Source organism: Zalophus californianus, chromosome 13 (assembly GCF_009762305.2).
Source record: "Zalophus californianus isolate mZalCal1 chromosome 13, mZalCal1.pri.v2, whole genome shotgun sequence".
NCBI classification, from domain to species: domain Eukaryota; kingdom Metazoa; phylum Chordata; class Mammalia; order Carnivora; family Otariidae; genus Zalophus; species Zalophus californianus.
Window position 1 is genome coordinate 51,457,640 of NC_045607.1, and position 21,094 is coordinate 51,478,733.

At 42.1% G+C, this 21,094-nt stretch overlaps 1 protein-coding gene across 4 annotated transcripts in view; it reads right to left on the reverse strand.

Moving 5' to 3' along the window:
- Positions 1 to 226: 226 nt before the first annotated feature.
- SH3GL2 (SH3 domain containing GRB2 like 2, endophilin A1) overlaps positions 227 to 21,094 on the reverse strand; it is a 213,937-nt gene continuing 193,069 nt past the window's right edge. For all 4 annotated transcript variants that reach the window (XM_027616872.2, XM_027616875.2, XM_027616873.2 and 1 more), the window contains exons 4-9: positions 10,892 to 11,035; positions 9,917 to 10,050; positions 7,695 to 7,853; positions 5,841 to 5,944; positions 3,875 to 4,005; positions 227 to 1,810 (exon numbers count right to left, since the gene is read on the reverse strand). In XM_027616872.2, coding sequence (XP_027472673.1) covers positions 1,611 to 1,810; positions 3,875 to 4,005; positions 5,841 to 5,944; positions 7,695 to 7,853; positions 9,917 to 10,050; positions 10,892 to 11,035 — 872 coding nt within the window. In that variant the 3' untranslated portion in view covers positions 227 to 1,610. The remainder of the gene's footprint in view (positions 1,811 to 3,874; positions 4,006 to 5,840; positions 5,945 to 7,694; positions 7,854 to 9,916; positions 10,051 to 10,891; positions 11,036 to 21,094) is intronic.

The window sequence follows — 21,094 nt, forward strand, 5'->3', positions numbered from 1 at the left end:
CCCCCCTTTCTTATCCTCTCTCCCAAATCACCTTCTTCCGAGGATTATCAGGAAGTTACCAATGTCCAGGCTGGTTGACTTCTTGCTAACAAAACTTCCTTTGCTGCCAGAGGGACATCTGAGGTCAGAACCAGGTCTGGTTTGGCCGCATCAGAAGGCAACGGAGACTGAAATGAGACCTCCCCCCGGCAAAACTGACACAAAATAAAGGACCAGAGACTTTGGCTGTGTCTTCAGCAATATTTATTGGAAACGGCGATGCTTCCTGTGGTAAGAGGTTTATACATTAAGCAGTAAGATTTGCCTTTCACTCCACATAACCCACGACCGCAGGTGGCACATCCGAAGCAGCACGTTCAACCTCTGAAGGGATCTGTATAGCTAGATAAATAGAACTCTGAACACCTAACAGGACTTCATAACTGATACCAAAAACACCCAAAACCAAAAACCACTCACAGGCTTACACACGGCACTGTGCACACAACATGAAGATGGAACAGAAGGGACGGAAATAAAAGTCATGACTGAGGTGGGAAAACTTCTGCAGGTGCGGCCATACATCTTAAACTGCTAAGCACAAAAATCGTCTTTATTTGGTCCTCATTGAGGGCAGAATCTGCACAAATGACATTCAAAGAACACAAGGTGGAAGCGGAAAGGAAAGACAGTTACTGTTTCTTGGTCTAGGAACTCGTGGAATAATGGTTTCTTGTGTTTTTCTCCTTGTGTGTCTGTGCCAAATGGACTCATGACGCACGTAATTCATAAATAAAACTGAAGTGAACATATGTGTTCCCTCTTCCCTGTACCTTTGGAAATGGCCTAAATACATAAGTGGTTTCTCTGCATTAAGAAATTTAAGCTTGGAAACCAGATGTTTTCCCGTTTCCTCATAACGGACCATCTCTTCTCTTCAGCCTCTCCTACCATGTGTGACTGCTAACTGCCTTACTCAGAAATACAGTGGGAGTCCCCCTCTGGCTTTATGAGCAGGGAGGGAAGAAAACTGGCTGTCCCTCAGAAATAGGCATAATTGGGAGGAACAAAAGTGACTGTTTTCAGAAAAGGTTTTTAACTCACATTCGACACTGTCCTACTGATAGCATCAAGGGACTGACGCATTCAGGCCAGAAGACAAGTTGCTGGTGAGGGAGGCTTTCTTCTACAATTCTGTGGCTCACATATTTGGGAGGGGGCAATGGGAAAGCAAGACCTTTCTCCTATTGAAATGGAGAACCTGAGACCTTGAGATGGCCCCTAGGTGATAGATAATATCTTCGGTAGGATGGTTTTACCGTAATGTGGCTCATGGTCATATTCTAAGAAGCCACAGCCTCCTGAGGACCGTGTAAACAGCAGTTCAGTGACTACCAACTGGTCTCAGATGGTGTTTAAAAAGCACATGCCATGCCCACCAGCCTAAGAAGATACCACCCATCACCATGACTCTTGTGGGATCACACAAGTCAACCAAAGATACTCGGTGGGGCTTGATGACTTGGACCACTGCGGCCTGCATTTGGGATGTGTTGTAAGCAGCATTACCAAAGCAGTGGTTAAACTTAACTATCTGGGTCAAGAGGAGGTAAGCCTGCCAGCCTAATATTCTAATGGGGCAGGGCAACCAGAATCTCCACATAGTTGATGGGGAAGAAGCCTGACTGGCCATGAAGCATCCCCTCATACCAGTTCTCATCAATTTGGTTAGTGAGTGTGATGATATCACCCTCTTTAAAACCCAACTCCCCTTCATTTTCAGGTTCAAAGTCGTACAGAGCTCGGCAGCAAGGCTGATCCATTGGGGCACCTAGAAGTGAAAGCAGGAGAGAAGAACACAGAAAGACAAGGGGTATTTAACTCACGTATCTACCACCTGCTTAACCTGCCTGGCCTGCCGTCCCCCTTGCTTCTTCCCTCACTCCTTTTTCCTGCTGAAGCTTCCTCTTGTGGCTAGTCCCCAGTCCGCTGCATGGCATCTGCCCTTCACCAATCTTCAGAAGTTTTCTCAGATTCCTGGAAGTTGCTGGATGCTGCTTCCATTTCCAGTATGAAAAATGGCCTCATCTATGCTTGCGACACATGCAACACTGTTCACCAAGGTTTGGCCCTCCTGACAATGTCCAGAGATGGGAGACCCAGTGACTTAAGGAGTTTTAATGAGTTTTAGGTTAATAGAACATGGCCAGAATCCTTTCCATGCTAGCATTTTAAAATCTCTGTACATGTGAAAGCATCAAGTCCATTACATGGACAATGCTTGGCAACGTCAGAATAACAGTGCAGTTCTAATTTTTTAAAGGTAAAAACTCCAGCCTCTGAAAAACTGCTGTAATGTGATGAAAACAAAACAACATAACACACTGGGTTCAAGTTCATACTCTGAGTGACCTTGTACAAGGCACTTCCCTTTCAGTTTCCTTGTCTAGCATTAGAACTAACAGAACTTACTCCACACTACTTTCGTGGTTATTTAGTGAGATTATGTAAAAATTATATAACTTACTCTTGGTAAATTGTTGCATATATGTAAGGATGAGTACATGGGAGTTTTGGCATACAAAAAATAACATACTATGCCTTGAGTAAAATAATGAAGAATAGAATCGTATCTTAAAAGTGATCTATTTTAAATGACCATCCATATTTAATATAGCATGCCTTCACATGGGCACGTAAACTCAAAACACGTGCATACAGCTCCCGTGTCACCTAGATGACTTTAAAGGGAAACAGTGTCAACTCCTTTTTTACTTTAAGAAAGCAAAAAATGAACAAGTCTCCAAAAGAAGAGTGAAATACGTGGTTGGTTTCTGAATAGGGAGAAGCAAACTCATCACAACTTACATGACTTGTCCTTGCAGCCAGCTAACTTCTAAGAGCCACTGTCCCGTATACCCCACCCTGGGGGCTCCGAGCAGTGAGACGAACACAAAGGGCAGAGAGCACCAACTGTCACCACAGACTTCACTTTTTTCCTTCATGGTCTCCAGAGAGCACCTCATAAAACATTTCCTACTACAGAATGTCAAGCCCTGAGCTCCAGGGAAAAGAGGAGACACTGCATTTCTTGGAAGTCCGTGTCCCGTGTAAGATAGTTTCCACTTCTTCACCCAAGCAAATTGTTATGGTTGAAAATGTTTCAAGCACAGGCTTTTACCTAATCTGTGTATCGGGGGTGGAGAGCAATGGTGCCAACTAAAAGAACCTATTATTGGGTATACATCAATATTCCTGATAGAAAATAAATTTCAGCTTTTACTATACTAACCTCAGTTACCAGGGTACAATGAGTTGGCTGAAGGCAGAGGAAGGAGGGGAAGCTAGCCGATGCTGAGATTTGAAATACATTCATCTAGAAAGGCGTTCACCCATATGCTCCGGTGACTTAAGGACTCCAGCTGGACATGCTGCTGGAGCTGCTGTCTGTGGGTTATGTGAGTGTCTGTGGGCGCGCCCTGCCAGGGCCTTCACCCTCATGCATACTGGAACACAGAAGGGAAAACAGAACAGAAAGAGGACGCTCCTGGCACCAAAATGACACATTAGGGTGACTTAACACCACAAACAAAGGTCAAAGTCAAATGTGCTACTTGGGAGGTTTATGTGTGCTGATGATGGAGAGTGAGAGAAAAAGGGATGTACAAAGAAAGTTTTCTAGAGGAGAGAAGGGGGGAAAGGAAAGAAATGATCAATGAGAGAAGAAGGAAGAAGTGCTTTAGAAGAGTTTCTACCTGATGAAACCATCCTGTAAGAAATGTATCACTGTAGAGTTCTTGTGCAGCCAAACTGGGCTGTGCCTAGAATTTCTGGGAAAGTGTCAACAGCGTGTGCCCAAGGCCTGTCATGGGGTCTGCAGGTCTCAGCTCCTTACCTGCAGGTTTGGGTGTACCCGTGTGGGAGAGGCCTCCGTTGGGCTGAGTACTATCTCCAGTTGTAAACTCCAGGCTCATTCGTGGTTTAGGCTGATATTCCCTTCTAGGCTGAGATGAAGCTTGTCTTATTCTGCATTAAAAAGAAAAGGGAGGGGGGGAATAAGAGTATGGAGCCAATTAAGAAGCAAAAAGAAAAGCAGTAACATCCAGGAAGGCTACTAATGTACAGCAGGGAAAATCTCAAACAAAAACAAAAACAAAAACAAAAACAAAAAACAAAACTAGCCTTCTCTGTGTATGTCTCTTGCTTTCCGTGACGTCCCTCTGTGGTCCAGCCCTCACCATCTTCATCCTGTCTCTCAATCCCTCACTTTTGCATTTATTCAGAACTCACTTTGCAAATGTGCACTCTGGTAGGTGCAGGGAACACAAAGATGAGTACGACACAGTTCTTGCCCTCAAGCAGCTTATGGTCAGTAAGGGAGACAGAACGTAAACACTTGAGGACCAGAAACCGTGGTGAGTGTTGTTCTGGAGAGATGGAGAATGCTACAGGAACCCGGGGGTGGGAGCAGGGAGGGGTCTACCTGTCCACGGGAAGGCTTATGGAAGGGGAGAAAAGACAGCTGAGAGGGCGCCTGGGTGGCTCAGTTGGTTAAGCGACTGCCTTCGGCTCAGGTCATGATCCTGAAGTCCCAGGATCGAGTCCCGCATCGGGCTCCCTGCTCAGCAGGGAGTCTGCTTCTCCCTCTGACCCTCTTCCCTCTCGTGCTCTCTATCTCTCATTCTGTCTCAAATAAATAAACAAAATCTTAAAAAAAAAAAAAAAAGACAGCTGAGAGTCATTTCCAGATGAACAGTCCTTTCCAGAAGAGTTTAAGAGCTGGAGAAGGTCTGGAAGGAGGAAACACCGTGTGCCCTGAGAACAGTGAGTGGTCTGATATACCAGAAGTAGGAAAGAAATGAGGGAAGACAGGAGGAAAGTGGAAAGGTATGGCCAATTAACGTCTTCCCCACACCCCTTAGTATTTTCCAGTCTCAGGTGTTCATGAAGCAAAGGGTACAGAAGATTCGCAAAGATGGGGAGGGTTCAAGTTATGGTGATTACAGAACCATACTGACTTTGAACATATGTCAGAGGAAAAAAGGAAAATGGCCCTTTGTGCTCAATGGATGTCACAAAGACATATAATATTTCTTTAGTATGTTGAAATACAGGGTTTTAAATCTTTCTAGATGCTTCAGAGTGTGACACACATTCCCATAAGGGTGCACTGAGGAAAGATGGACAAAGTGACACACAGGACAGAGCGGGGCCTCTGCCTACAGCTGTGAAGCTGTGCCCTGCAACTCCACGGAGACCTAGTCACAAAGAAAACGACCTCGGCCCGGCCGTGGGGTGCACCTGAGGAGGAGGAACAGACATACAAAAGCAGTCTCTCTGATAGCGGAAGACTTGCTCACCACTCAGAGAAACGCTGTGGCAAGATACAGGCTTTCAAATAGGTTCTGCTTGCCGGGCAAACCCCTGTTGCACCACTGTGTGACCCAGGGCAAGTTACTTCACCTGCCTGGGCTTTCCACCTGTGGGTGAGGCTAATCATACTTAGTTTACAGGGCTGTCAGTAGACTGATGACAATATGCCTTTAGTACCCACCCAGAATGTCTGTTCAGCAAATCACGCCCGTTATCCTTGGTAGCACCCTGGTTTCCCATCTGTGGCAGCCAACATACAACCCACACCCTGACCTCTCATCCACACAAGATTAGATTCAATGGGACACAGTAAAACAAAGCACAAAGACACAAGAAAACCAAAACGAACGATCCACAAGGTGCCTAGGTAGGATCAGCAGGAATTTTGGCAGAAGTTTTTCTTCAAACGTATTCTATTATTTCCATTTCTTTACCCATCATTTCAGAGGAAGAAAATGGGAATATAACATTCAGGAACTGTGAGATACCTTTCTTCCAGTCTGACGGTGACTTGCTGCAGGATCTGGACGGCCTGCTTGTGGTACTCCAGCTGGGCTTGGACGAGTGCAGACAGCTGGCTCACCTGTTCAATCTGCAGGCCAATGGGGGGATCACGCCTCATTTACCAGGTCACCATCCTTAAGCATCTCCTACTGCCCCACACATATGACAGAGCTGCTCCTGACCCACAGCCCACTGCTCAGAGATTCTGTAGGCTCCACATCAGTTAAGGATAAGAAGCATCTGCATGCTTGCAAATGTCAGTACCATGAGGAGAAGCCACATTATCAGGAATCTTTCTAAAGATCACACACTTCTCACTGAACAGTCTCATTCTTAGCTACCAACTTCCAGGTAGGATTTGGCTAATTTTATTGATTTCTCATAGGAAAAAGAGACATCGACCAAAGGAGTCTTTGCTCCCTATGCTTTCCATGCTGTTAACATATTAGTGTTAATAAAAATGTGAATATTGATTTTTCACATGAGGCAGCATGGAGGCAGTTTGGTAGGATGGAAAATTTTTTGTCCTCTCTGCCTCTTCTGTAACATAAAGGGGTTGGGTCAAGTGACATCTTGGGTTCATTTCAGCTCCAGTATTCTAGGCATCCTTAGTTACTCTTCATTTTATGTCTCAGGTTGTGATCTCGCTGAATATTGTCCTCCAAGTCAGCGAAGTCAATGCTGTCCCATGATTTTTTGGGGTGGAATGGGGCCCTGGGTGCAGGGAAGGAGCACTGTAATTCAGGTCAGCCCCATGCCTACAGCATTCCTCTTCAGTAGGTAGGTGGGACACCAGTTGTTCTACATAAACACCAACGTACACCGTTGGGTGGTGGGAAGGTCCAGATATGTTCAACATGCCTCCCATGTCACCAGTCAGGGCAAAGCAGTTAAGTGATAAGCACATAAAGGCTCTGTAAACACCTTGGAAGAAGGTGGTCAGCAACTGATAGAGTCAGAGGTGGGAGTGAGCAGGAACTTGAACACCGGCTAGCTGGCTTTATTACATGAGTGGTCAGAAGTCCTCATGACTACAGGGCTGAAGGAACTCAACAGAATATAACTTCTAAAGCCATAAATAATAATTTAGCACACTTGGCGTGGTATGTGGGTGGCTCAGTCGGTTAAGCATCTGGCTTTTGATTTCGGCTCATGTCATGATCTCAGGATCGTGAGACCGAGCCTCATGTTGGGCTCTACACTGGGCATGGAGTCTGCTTAAGATTCTTTCTTTCTTCCTCTCCCTCTCCCCGCTCCTGTCTCTCTCTCCTCCTCTCTAAAATAAAAAATAAATAATAATAACAATTTGGTGCACTGGAAATGTAAAAGCAGCTTTTAAACTACACTGCCCCCAAATACAGCACCTATGCTACAATCATCAATCTCAACTGAAATTAGTTTTTGAAAGAAAATATCACGTTTACTTCAAAATATAGAACATCTTAACCTATACTGAACCCTCAATTCTAAATGCATTTTAGGTGATATTCTTTTATAATCTGAAGTCAATCTGCCCTATATTTTGACAAAGTATTTCAAGCTACTGGACTTTTACATGGATCATCAGAAACATTCTTCATTTTCTCACAATTGGTAATTCTTTAAGATCATTAGTAGACAAATATCTCACTAAATTAAACTATGGAAATACAGAAAAAAAAACCCTTACCATTTCTGGATCCACTTTATTTCAAATTATTTTAAAGAAATAACTTATCGACCAAAGTTCTCACCACATACTATAATTAGATATGAACGTTTTGAATTATGTAACCCTCTAACATAATCTTGAGCCTCAATGGCAAGATTAAATTAGAAATCGGAGGAGAGGGACTCACATCCATCTCCAAGAGATTGAACATGCTTGACTCAGCAATTTCTTTAGATTCATCGAATTTCTCCAGAGCCTGACGGAGCTCTTCATCTGGAATCTTGCCTTGTCGTTTCTTCTTATAATCAAAGTCCAGGCGTCGACCCTCCAACTTCTTTAGATGATGCTGAAAAAGTCAAGGGCAGGAATATGCTTTGACAGGGTTCATGGAAAGGCCTATTTACAGCTCACTTCTCCATTATGCCTATGAGCTTCCAAAATAAGACAGGCTAAGTTCTAAAATATCACATCACCAAAAGCCAGCATCACTGGGGCAAATGCTTCCAAAAGCTAAATATGGAGAAGCATCTTTAAAAATAATTAAGAGCAAGAAAGAAATTTTGCAAATTACCAGTGCCCTTTATTTTCTGCCCTTGCTGGGCCAAAGCCAAGCTGGAATATGTCTTTCCATCCTGTGACAGAAGCTGGAAACGTGTGCATATGGCCACCCACATGGAAAACACTGCTACACAGAACCCACAAATTCCCATCTTCAAGAGAAATGGTGTCTCATGAGAAGGTAGGAGAAAAACACTTTCCTTGAAAAGAAGTGGGAAAGACTGGCATTCTTTTTGAGTTCTAGCACACTAACACTGGAAAGGGTTTATCTTTGAGGAAACCAGTCTGTGAGAATCACCTAAGTTGCTTATCAGAAATATGGATTACTGATCACCTGCATTAAAACATCTAGGGCCGGGGTCTAGGAATCTATACTTTTATTTTTTTTTTTTTAAGACTGACTGATTGATTGATTGGTCAGAGAGAGAGAGGGGGAGTGAGAGAGAGCACAAGCAGGGGGAGCGTCATGCAGAGTGAGAGGGAGAAGCAGGCTGCCCGCAGAGCAGGAAGCCCAATGTGGGGCTCGATCCCAGGACCCTGGGATCATGACCTGAGCCGAAGGCAGACATTTAACTGACTGAGCCACCCAGGTGCCCCTAGGAATCTATATCTTAACACTTACCCTTGTTGACTGATGCAGCTTTCAGGGAACCACTGATAAGTTTGAGTCTCCCATTTGGTAGATGATGAAACTCGGTGGAAAAAGTCTAACTTGGAAAGGATGCTAGACAGGGTCTAATGCCCCACAGTGTTCTTCAAAATCCCTCCTCGCATCTTCCCCACTGCCTGACCACCCAACCTCTGCCCAACCCTCTAGTGACAAAGTAGGAAAGTCATTTCCCAAAGCTACAAATTATCTTTTTTATTCTAAGGGCTGTAGTATTCCATTTTAATGGGTGGGAGAAAACACTAGATTTCCCTGATCCTGGGTGTGTATGGAAATAAAGGCAGGGAGATGAAAACAGAATTGGGAGTGGTGAAGAAAGGAAAAGGAAAAGAGGAAGAAAAATATCCTAGACCTTTCCTCCCACTGTACACCCTGCCTCCCATCCATGCCCCGATCCAAGTTAAATGTTTGTTCCTTTGGAAGGGAGATTCTTGTAACACATTTGAACTTGTAGTCAACTGGAGGGTAGAGTACTGGAGTCAGGGTTAATACTGTAGTTCAAGAGTGAGTCTGCCATTTACTACTGCAATCTTGAGTAAGTGATAGGATGAAGGAGACTCAAGCTAGAATAAAGAGATCTAGGGGACTTCACACTGTGGATGACCATGTTACAATAAAGTTACATTTCAGAGAGGTTCCACAAATATTTGTCAAAGGAATGAATGAGAAAACATTACACACCTAGTTGGAGGTAGAGCCAGTTGAACTTTATTTCTTTGGAACAGCTCTACGTGTTTTATAAAGAGGATGGTTATTCTTCCTCAGTCCTAACAATCGCTATGAAAATATGAAAACACGTGTTTATAGAGTGATAGTATAACAATTTACCTAAGCTAACAACTGATACAGTTAGCCTTTCAGACAGTGAAATCAGCCCAGAAAGCCGTAATTAATAAAACTGGGTGGTATCAGGGAAGGATATTATTCTTCTGGAAAAAAAAAAAAGGTTGATAACCTGAAAACTCAATGTGGAAAAGTCAAATGTAATATTCATAAGCGGCATAGTCATAATAATGGGATAAAGTATTGTATTTCTGGTTTCTCTCAATTTATCTTGCTGGGTTATTTTGTAATCCAAACCTCATCACACACAATAAGCTTAAAAAAATGTTTTCTGGGGGAAAAAGGGCACCTACATTTGTACATTCAAACCACTCACTTCCCAAAGGATCAGTTGCAGGTACCTGAATTTCTCTCAGATCTTTGTCATGAAGGTTCTGAAGGGGGTCAATGAAGTTCTGCTTCACTTCCATGTCCAGAGAGTCTTTCACCTCCGAGAGCTCCCGCATGGCCTCCCCCACCTCACCAAGCGCTGGGCCTGCAAGGGGAGAATGAGTCTCTTGTATGTTAAAGGACAAAGGTGAAATGTATGTGTAGTAAGAGGGCCACCACAACCGAGATGACAGGCAAAATATAATGCCTTCCAGAGAACAGTGTATTTTCTACCTAGGAGGGGTTCATACAGTACAAGAGAGTCAATGCTACCAAGGGGATGGTATCCCTTATTATGAAGAACATAAACTTTTGCTTGTCCTTTAAAAAGCAACTGGGGAAGCTCCCTGCCCTCCCTTGTCACTACTGGATTTCCCTAGCAGGGAACCCGTTTAACGCCAATGCATTGAGCAGAAGCAAATACCAAGAACAGAGGCCAGGGTTCAAACAGAAAGGACAGTCATTAGCTGAGACCTCCCATCATGAAGGAGTGAAACAGAAGTGTTTTATATGGTAACTGCGTGTTGGAGGAGAGAGGGGTGAAGGAATTCACCTGGGGCCATAGAATTGGGTACCACGTAAGCAAGAGCAGAGACTGAAGAGAAAGCTCACAGGGCAGGGTGTTACATCATGCTGACTGGTCCCTCTGCCTCAACACTCAGTCATGGCGGACACACTGCCCAGTAAGTTTCCAGGCATCTGGTTATGTCCACTAGCTACCGTAAAGTCTGGGATCTCATCAGAGAAAAAGAAAGGAAACAAAACTATGACAAATCACACTAAAAATGATGAAACGCCTCTGAAGGCAAACTTTTGCCCTCTGTCTCTAAGACATATAAAACTGAGAACCAAAATATAAAACCAAAATCATCTCCTGCAGAGCACCTTACTGGCACGAAATCCCCGTGGACAAACGAAAGAAGTGAAGTGTGGAAAGCGCTCATTACCAAAGTTGCAGTCATCTCCAAGCTCTCTTCCGAACTTGAGCATGGCCTCCGCTAGCAGTGCTTCTGCCTGTGGGTAGCCTGGCCCCTTCTCCTGCCCGCGGATTTTTGACATGGTGTTGATCATGCTGAGTTTAGCTCTGGAAGCTGGAGCAGAGAGAGCAAACACTTTCACAGTAGGCAATATGATACAGCGGAGACTGGGCTGGAAGGAGAATTGGGCCCTAACTACCTGGTCCATAAACCAGCTCAGCGACAGGCAAGCACATCTTCACCTTCCCGGCTTCAGTGTCTTCATGTATAGTATGTGCAGGCTGGCCCATTGGTAGATATAAACAGACATTTTTTCTTTCATCACTGAACTTTCCCTTCCTCTCAATGTCTTATGAGGAACTTAACAGAAAAGGCAAAACCCTTCTGGGGAGAGATCCCACCCACTGTCATGTGCTCTTCCCCATTTTCCTGGGTAGCTTTCTGAGCCTCTCTTCATTGCGGTGGCCCCGGCAGTACCTCCATGGAGCTGGGAGGCCCCAGGGAAAGCATTTTGAAAACCTCTGAATTATGTATTCTCTAGGCTTTAGGATTCCAGTTTTATATTTCAATTCTAGGAATCTACGGACAGAAGTAGGAAATTGTTAATTCTTGCAGTGTGAGAGCCTTATGCCAACTTTTACTTACACCCCTATTTTCAAAATCACTGCTCAACTGAGATTCTGATGGTAAACAGACCCATGAAGAACAGAAATATGTTCATTAAAAAGGCTTCATCACTTCCCTAGCACATAATGGCTTCTGAGAATTAGTCTTATCCACAAAGACAGCACTTCAATTTCTTTTTTGGTTTGTTTTGACAAAAGGGGATGCCTAGGGAGCAATTCCAGTTTTCATGGAAGAAAAAGTTTTGTTAACACACTGTGAAGGAGACTTTCCTGATGCTTGGACACTAGGTTTCCTCTGGTTCATTTTTAGAGTTGGGGCTGTACATCAGCCTAGGACTGTGCCCAGGATCCCATCGGCATGGAAACCCTGATAGAATTCACAGCCAAAAGCACTTCTGGCATTCAGTGGCTGATAGTTCATCTTGAACATTTGTTTCAAATAGGCCTTTTTTTTTAAGTTTTCATTTAAATTCCAGTTACTTAACATCGTGTTCTATTAGTCTCAGGTGTACAATATAGTGATTCAACAGTTCCCTATAACTCCTGGTGCTCATCACAGCAAGTGCCCTCCTTAATCCCCATCACCCACATCCCCACCCCGTCCCCTCTGGTAACCATCAGTTTGTTTTCTATAGTTAAGAGTCTGTTTCTTGGTTCGCCTCCCTCTTTTTTTCCCCCCTTTGCTCATTTGTTTTGTTTCTTAAATTCCACATATGAGTGAAATCATATGGTATTTGTCATCCTCTGACTGACTTATTTTGCTTTGCATAATACTCTCTAGCTTTATCCACATCATGGCAAATGGCAAGATTTCATTCTTTTCTATGGCTGAGTAATATTCCATTGCATGCATACACGCGCGTGCACACACACACCATCATCATCATCATCTTTTTTTCTTTTTCCTCAGATCTTGGGTTAGGGTTAGGGCCAAGGTGAGGATATGTGCCTGGAATCCTGAAGTTCAGAGACCTCTCAAGAGAATATGCTAGGGTGAAAGTAGACATGGCAGCCATCTATTGAGCTGAGGCAAGGTGGGATTTATGGGCTCCAAATACTCTTTACTTTTTTTTTAAGTTTTTATTTTAATTCCAGTTAGTTGACATACCGTGTTATATCAGTTTCAGGTGTACAATGTAGTAATTTAACACTTCCATATGTCACAAATAGACTTTTATTTAAATTTGGGCTTCCAAGGTTGAAACTGGAAATGGGGAGTGTTATCATGAGAGGGTTCCTCCCAGCCCTGCCCCAGGCATATTATAATGAACAAGGCAACTATGCTGCCTGCCTTTAGGAAGTTCCCAATGAACTAAGGGTGGCATCTGTTTTAAAAGCAATTAGAGGGGTGCCTGGGTGGCTCAGGTCATGATCCCAGGGTCCTGGGATCAAGCCCGCATCAGGCTCCCTGCTCAGCAGGAAGCCTGCTTCTCCCTCTGCCTCTCCATCTCCCTCTGCCTCTCCATCTCCCTCTGCCTCTCCCTCTCCCTCTCCATCTACTTGTGTTCCCTCTCTCGCTATGTCTCTCTCTGTCAAGTAAGTAAAAATAAATAAATAAATAAATAAATAAATAAATAAATAAGCAATTAGAGGGAAGTGTATATACTCAGTGCCATGCTGGGGAATTATGGCAAGTTACAGAAGGATAGCATCACCCCAGTCTGTGGGGATGGAGCACTGCAAAGAAGGATTCTGAAGGGAAGCGTCAAGTTTAGAATCACATAGTGAGTAGCAGTTAGCTGGGCTAACAGCATATGCAAAGTCTGGTGGTAACTGAAAAAATATATATAATTCACATTTTCTTTACTCTGCTTTTCAGAGAAAGTATATATATTACACATTAAATTTCAAAAACTGAAAATGCCACATGGTCACACATTTTCAAGGGAACGATATTATTAGAGCATATTTTCAAAGCCTCTTCTAAAATAAGTCATATCAGAGATCCAGAAAAGACACAGTTCCTGCCCTCACTGTGCTCACAGTATAGTGAGGTGTCAGATACAAGATGCAATGATGGCTAATTTGCACAAGATACTTGGGGAACACAGAGAAGAACTAATAAAAGCACAAATAAAAATGAAATAAGCAAACACCAGACAGTAAGAATTACAGAATGAATAGAAGGAAAGAAGATAAATGGAGACCAAAGAAAGAGAGTACTGAAAACACATATGGCGGTCAACCCTTTTCAATCCTGTTTTGACTATTTTACACCCTAAAGACTTATATCTTTTATAAAAGTTGATATTGATTTGTGCTTACATCTTGGTTCTGTTAAAAATCATCTTGTGGTAAGTAATTACCAGAAGTCATTGAAATGGTTTAATATACTGTGGCTGATTTTTAAAGTCATCATTTTCAAATGTTGGTTAATTATAAAAAGCTTTATTCTTCTACTAAATATTTACGAATATCCTGGATATATTCTACACTTTCATGAGGAGGAAGAAAACCGTTTCTATTAGTTTGTCTATTTCTTCAAATCATCTAAAATATCTATTAATACACATATTATTCTTCATATTATGAAGAGGCTGGTTTTTAAATTCATTCACAAACTCATAAGATTTATCAAGAATCTTAGATTAGTAAAGCTTCTGTGTTCTTAAAAGCAATCATCAGACCTCTGAATTCATCATCTTCAAATGTAACCTAATTGTTTTTAAATGAATTTTTTAAAGCTATATTTTAAGAAACAGAATAAGCCCAGAAAATACAAATTTTAGACACTAGAATTCCTATAATATGGTCTCTTCTCCTTCAAACCATCTTTTTTTCCTTTCCACCACTTTACTTTCCTCAGAAATTTTTACAGTCTCTCAGGCGGCATCCCATCTTTACTGTCGCAGCATCACTGTCCTAGAGTTCAAGTCCCACCCATTGGGTTTACTGCTAAAACAGCTTCTCAACAGCAAACATTCCCCTGGTCCGCGAGAGCAGGACCCCGGCATGCTGATCTGTGTTATCTCCCAGACAGGGTTAGCGGAAAGTTGTACACACAGTGGATGTTTAATACATGTCCACTGAAGGGAGAATAAATGAATGAACAGATTACCTTGAAAACTAGTAGAATATCATAGCAATGGTTTCCCGAAGTAGACTATGTTCATATCCTCTGGCTCATGTGCCTAAGAGCTTTTTGAAGCATAACAGAGAATGGGAATTAGAAAACTTGTTTCCTTCTATTGAAAAATAAAAGTTTTTAGGAGAGAAGAGAAGATAACCAACCCTGCTTAGGGTGGGACTCCATATTAAAAACAAGGCATTAGGGCCAGCCCACATAGTGAACTGTGATATTTCCCCACCCACTTCCCCTACTTATCCCCTAGAGAACTGGCCAGCCAGGTTAATACCTTCTGGATGGGGGAATAGAAGATTCTTCTCTGGGGAATACAACCAATCCAGAAGAGACCTAAAGACACTGATAGCTGTAAGCACCCAATATACCAACTCCGGCCTAGGAAGAACCCCTTACAGTTTATAAGCCTCCACTGACCCCCACACAGCTTTACTGCCCTATACCTAAGTGGAAAAAGATAGACACTATTACTAGATTTTGAAAAAGGCTTCTAACATAACGGGGCCAAAACAAATAAGGCAATTATAGGAAACAAACAATTCAGGGAGGCAAAAATAACTATCATTAATGTTCTCAGGTGTCTAAGATACTTTACCCATGAAATAAAAAAAGAAACAGAGGGGCGCCTGGGTGGCTCAGTCATTAAGCATCTGCCTTCGGCTCAGGTCATGATCCCAGGGTTCTGGGATCGAGCCCCGCATTGGACTCCCTGCTCCACGGGAAGCCTGTTCTCCCTCTCCCTCTCCCCCTGCTTGTGTTCCTGCTCTCGTTGTGTCTCTCTCTCTCAAATAAATAAATAAAATCTTAAAATAAAAACAGAGGAACTCTTAGAAATTAATATAATTTAACTGTATATGTGAATTTAATTAAACTATAAAATTAAAAAATCATTAAAAGCACAGAGTTGAGGCAGATTCCGCCCCCCGCAAAGGAGGACAAAATTTTAAAAAGAGATAGAAAATCAGAAGAAAGCATAAAATCAGGATTAGTCCAGGGGGTCTGGTGGCTGAATGATGAAAGTTCCAAAAAGAAAACACATAGAAGGGGAAGAAAATTTTTTAAAACTTAAAGAAAATTTCTCAGAACTGATAAATGTATGTTTCCAGATTGAAAAGGTCCACTGAATGCCCACCACAATGGCTAAACGGGTCCACAAGGAGGACCATTCACATGAAATTTCACTAGGAACAAAAGTTCCTAAAACCTTTCAGAAAGGAAAAAATAGGTTATATACAAATATCAAGAATTAGAAGGACACTGAACATGAGAATATCATGAGCAAGAAAAATTTCCTCAGAAAACAATGGAGCAATGACTCCAAATTTCTTAGAGAAAATAATATATAACTCTATATTCAAATTATCAGTGAAGCATGAAGGTAGAATGATGACATTTTCAAACACACAAGGAAGGTTTCTGATCATTTTTCTTCCCAAGCTAATGGAAGGGCATTCTACCAAAATGAAGGTATAAATCAAGAAAATGGACAGGTATAGGATCTAAAAAAAGAGATCCAATGTAAGGAAAGATGTAAAAATGATGACCAAAGGAGATCTCAAGAGGGTCACTGTGCATCACACATTGGGCAACTGTAGCTGATACTACACATCATAACCAGGGACGTGTAACACAGGAAGCCATGACTACAAAGGAGCTATACTCTCACCATGATCCCCCATGAGGTCAAGTTAGAGTTATCAACCACTATACCTTGCTTTATAATGCACCCTTCATTGGCTTCCCCTCTAACCTACTTCCCTTGACGTTTCCTGGACTCACTTCCCAAATCAACCATTTGTGCTCAAATCCTTACCTCATGTATTCCTTCTGAGGGAACTCAAACTAAGACAGCAACCAATCTAGAATGCAGCACCAGATAGCTCAAAGATAACAACACCTGACATGTTTCAATGTAATGAGAGAAAATTCATGTGCACGGCAGAGGGTTTGGGAAAGAATTAATGAATGGTACACAAAAAGCGAAGAAAATGAGAAATAGGGGCACCTGGGTGGTTCAGTCAGTTAAGCATCTGCCTTTGGCTAAGGTCATGATCTCAGGGTCCTGGGATCAAGCCCCATGTGGGCTCCCTGCTCAGTGGGGAGTCTGCTTCTCCCTCTGCCCCTCCCCCCACTTGTGCTCTCTATCTCTGTCTCTTAAATAAATAAAATCTTTAAAAAAAAGGAAAATGAAAAATAAAACATTATTAACTCCAAGAAAAACAAAAACATTGTACAAGAAAGGAAATATAATCATACTATATGTCCCAGCTATATACAAGTTTACAAGGGCATAAAATGTAAATACTGAATACTAATCTAACAAAAATTATGCCATAAACATACTGGTAATAAGGAAGGGAAAGGATGTGGGAGAATGGGAAGATAAGAAAAGAGGAAACAATTCTCATCTTCCAAATTGGAAATCAAAGAGAAAACACTTAAAACTGGAAAACCAAGCAGGGAGCAACATAAGCATGTTGTTTCAAGATTAGAAGAAAATCCAAAGAAAGAGCCAAAAGCATCTTGAAAGTGTTGTTTCTGGGAATTGGGGGAAAGAATGCAACTCCAAGTGCACTGCTGCTTTTTGTAAAAATTTTTATAAAATTCTTCGATTTTGTATAATATGTACATGTATTAATTCCCTTATAAAAAAACTAATTTTAAAATACTTCCCACTCTTTTTTCCCTTAGGAGACCTAATTTAGTGGCTGAACTGGATAAGCGATACTCATGGTATCTTGACAATCTGGGCACTGTTCTAACCTCAAGGATCTTTCAACAAAAAGTTTTATACCTTAACTGGTTTAAGGAGAACCGGCCAGGAAAAGAAAACATACATATTAACAAGTAAAATGCCATCAAAGAACCATCAAAGAAAAGGGTTTGATGAGTCCACAGCCAGTTGATTTCTGGAAGCAAATTATCTAGTCAACTTAAACAGCAAGAAGTGAAATTAGGATGACCCTAAAAGACTGATCTTTCCCCCCAAAAAAGGAGGCATGGGGGAGTCCCATTGTTTTGTGCTCTATAAAAAGGCAGTTTACTTTTTGGCCTACTGTTGTAACTACTGGGTAGTTACAAACTCACTACTTCCTCTTCTTGGTTTTTAAAATTTTTATTTCTTAATCCAAATGAACAAACAAGAAAGCCATTAGAACTTGTGTTTCACTATCAGCATCGTGCATTAAAATAAACATTGGTTTTAGCTCAGACAAACATAGGTAAAAATCCAGGCTCAAAATCTTGCTGGCTAGTATATTCCTGAAAAATAATCATTCATAAGGTTATCTGTATTCACTGATAAAGAGCAAAAAGAATAACTCACATAGGCACACAACAGGCACTGGAGACAGGGGCAAGTGCTCCTTCATTCCCCCTTCCAAGTTCTCTTTTCTGAGTATGGGCACTGGTGTGCTCTACCGCTGGCTTGAGTGTATGGGGAGCTCCGTCTCCCAGAATCCCTTCCCCACATGCTTCACAGTCAGAACTGGTAGAATGTGAGGCTGTGCAAGACTTGGGAGGTGAAGGGGAAGCAGCAGTCATAACATTCTGGAGGCTGTCACTGTATAGAGGAGGTAACAAACCAATGCAGAGCTACAAATGGGTTCCACCTTGTTCTCCCTCTTCCCTATTCTGTATCTGGCTCTTCTCGAGTGCTGATTCTGCTCAACAACAGGGACCCCAGACCCACCAAAGATGTTTTGTTGCAAATGCAGAGGTAGTAACCCTGAAGAACCAACAACCTTCTGCTGCCTTCCATAGCTTTTGCAGCTCTGCATTAGCAGCTGGCCTGGCCCACTTTTCAGATTCTTTTCTAAGTTCATTCATCTGGGTCTAGGCTGGTCAGTGACCTTTCTCTGGTCCTTAAACTCTACTTTTTTTGGCCTTTGCTTACCCAGATCTTCCCGTAACTGTACAAACTCTAACTCTTATAATAAATCTCTTATTCCATGATACCCACAATGACTTTCCTTCCCTGATTGAACCCTGAATCATACAATGTGTGATGGTCTCATATCTCAACTCAAAAAATCATGATCTATCCTGGAAAGAACCCTGAAAATAAGTCAATAAAACTGGATGTAAATATTTCAGCTCTGCAAAACTGTGTTTTCAGAATCAGACATAAAAGAGAATAACTAGGTAGGAGTTAGCTGCTAATTGTGGAAAGAACACCAGAAAAGGGAGCCAGTTTAACAAAGCAGGATTAAGACAAGGAGTTTGGAGTCAGACTGAGTATAAATTCTGGCTCTATCTCATATTGGGCAATTTTGGCCCTCAGCTTCCTCATCTGTAAAATGGTACCTCCCCCCCTCACAGGGCTGGGTTGATGTAAGGATTAAATGACATAGTGAATGTCACAAGTGATTCTTATTAGATAGAAAACTGACCTTGGGGAAAGCATACGCTGGCCTTCAGACATAGGAAATTTCTAACAGTTTCTTCAAGTTATTAGAACTGTTCCTCTTCTTGGAATGGCCTTCCCTCTCTCCACCCACCTGCCCAACATAATACCAAGCACCCCTCCCCCCACCTTTTTTTTAACAGTCTTTCTCAATCACCCTCTACCTGTATTGCCTCCAAGTATAAGTGACCTCTTCCCTCATTTATGTCTCTGCTGTGCTCTGTATACACATTGATCATATCTCATGATACTTTCTCTCTTTGCTGTATGTCTGTTTCCTGATTACATGTCCTACTGAATTCTAGCATATAGCCAAGCCTACAGCATGTGCTTACTTATTTACTGTGGGCCAAATGTCTTTATTTAAAAGTTTTTTTAAATTCAATTCTTTTGCATATGTTGTTTTTCTAATCCTTAGGAAAGACTTCCCTATTCAAAGGCATCACAACCTCCTAGGAGCTAGAGCTTAGTTAGATAAGATCTAATTACATGCTAACTTTGTGATCTGACATGATGATTTGGGAGAACGAGTCATGCTGATGGCAATCTGGCTGGCATTTCCCTTTAAGATTTCTGAGGCTGCCAAGGCTTTTCATTTATCTTGCTTCCATTTCTTAAAGTACAGAAGGGTAGAATCCTACTTCCCATTTACTCTTACTACTGCTGGCGCTTGGGTAGCAATTCATCTCTAAATTATGTCATGAAGAACTGGTTTATATGAAAATGACAAGAAATTGATCACACAATCTCCTGGAATCAGAATATGGATTCTCTTTTCCCTGAAAAAAGAGGGTTCCTAAGCTAAACTATAAACCCTAGCTAAGGGGATACAAAAGGTTAACTTAGTAAAGGTCAATAAATAGTTTACAGCAGAAACAATTATGTATTCTCTGATATAGGAAAGTTCTGGATTTGCACTGCCTGATTGAATTAGTATTTACCAAAAATCTTTTAAAGATCTTCTACGATAAAATGAACATAAAAAGTATTTATTAAGGACCTACTATGTGAAAGGGACTGACTACTAGGGAGACTCTAAGAGAAGCAAGGTGCAGCCTCTGCCCTAATGAGCTTGTCTATTTGGAGAGTCAGAGAGCACTCCACTCACCATGACACGAAGCAGACCCCATACTGTGGGTAAGGTCCTAATGTATTCACATCACAGAGAAGAGCAGTGAATTCCATCTAGAACAGTAAGTCCAGGAAGGCTCATGAAACAGGTGACACCTGAGCTGGGCTTTCTCAAAAAGCAAGCTGTACAGGCAGAGTGATGGGAAAGGCCATTCTAGCCCCCTGGAGACTATGAGCAAAGGCACATGAAAGTACCTGGTGTATCTGGAAACTTCAAAAAGTCTGTGGCTTAGGCGAAAAGGCCACAAAGTTGGAACCAGATTGTGAAGGCCTGACTTTTATGCTAAGGAGCTTCGATTTTATTTTATAGACAATGATTCCTGTCAAAGGTTTCTGAGAGTTATTTCAGATACAGACCTTTAAAAGAGCTTCAATTCAGATTAAATCAGATTTTGGTCTGGGGAAAAAAGATTCTTTTTTTTTTTAAAGATTTTATTTATTCATTCGAGACACAGAGATACAGAGAGAGAGAGAGAGAGAGAGAGAGAGCACAAGCAGGGGGAGAGGCAGAGGGAAAAGCAGGCTCCCCGCTGAGCCAGGAGCCAGACGTGGGGCTTGATCCCAGGACCCTGGGATCATGACCCGAGCCAAAGGCAGACGCTTAACCATCTGAGCCACCCAGGTGCCCCAGGAAAAAAGATTCTTAACATCAATTAGGGAAAGTAGGAAGTGGGAAGGGGGTCTTTCCAATGTCAAAGAAATTACTGCCTGCCTATACTTTCTTCTAGTTTTATGGCTTCAGGCCTCACATTTAGGTCTTTAATCCATTTTGAGTTTATTTTTGTGTATGATGTAAGAAAGTGGTCCAGTTTCATTCTTTTGCAATTGGCTGTTCCATCTTCCCAGCACCATTTGTTGAAGAGACCATCTTTCTCACATTGAATATTCTTGCCTCCTTTGTCATAGATTAGTTGAACATATATGTGTGG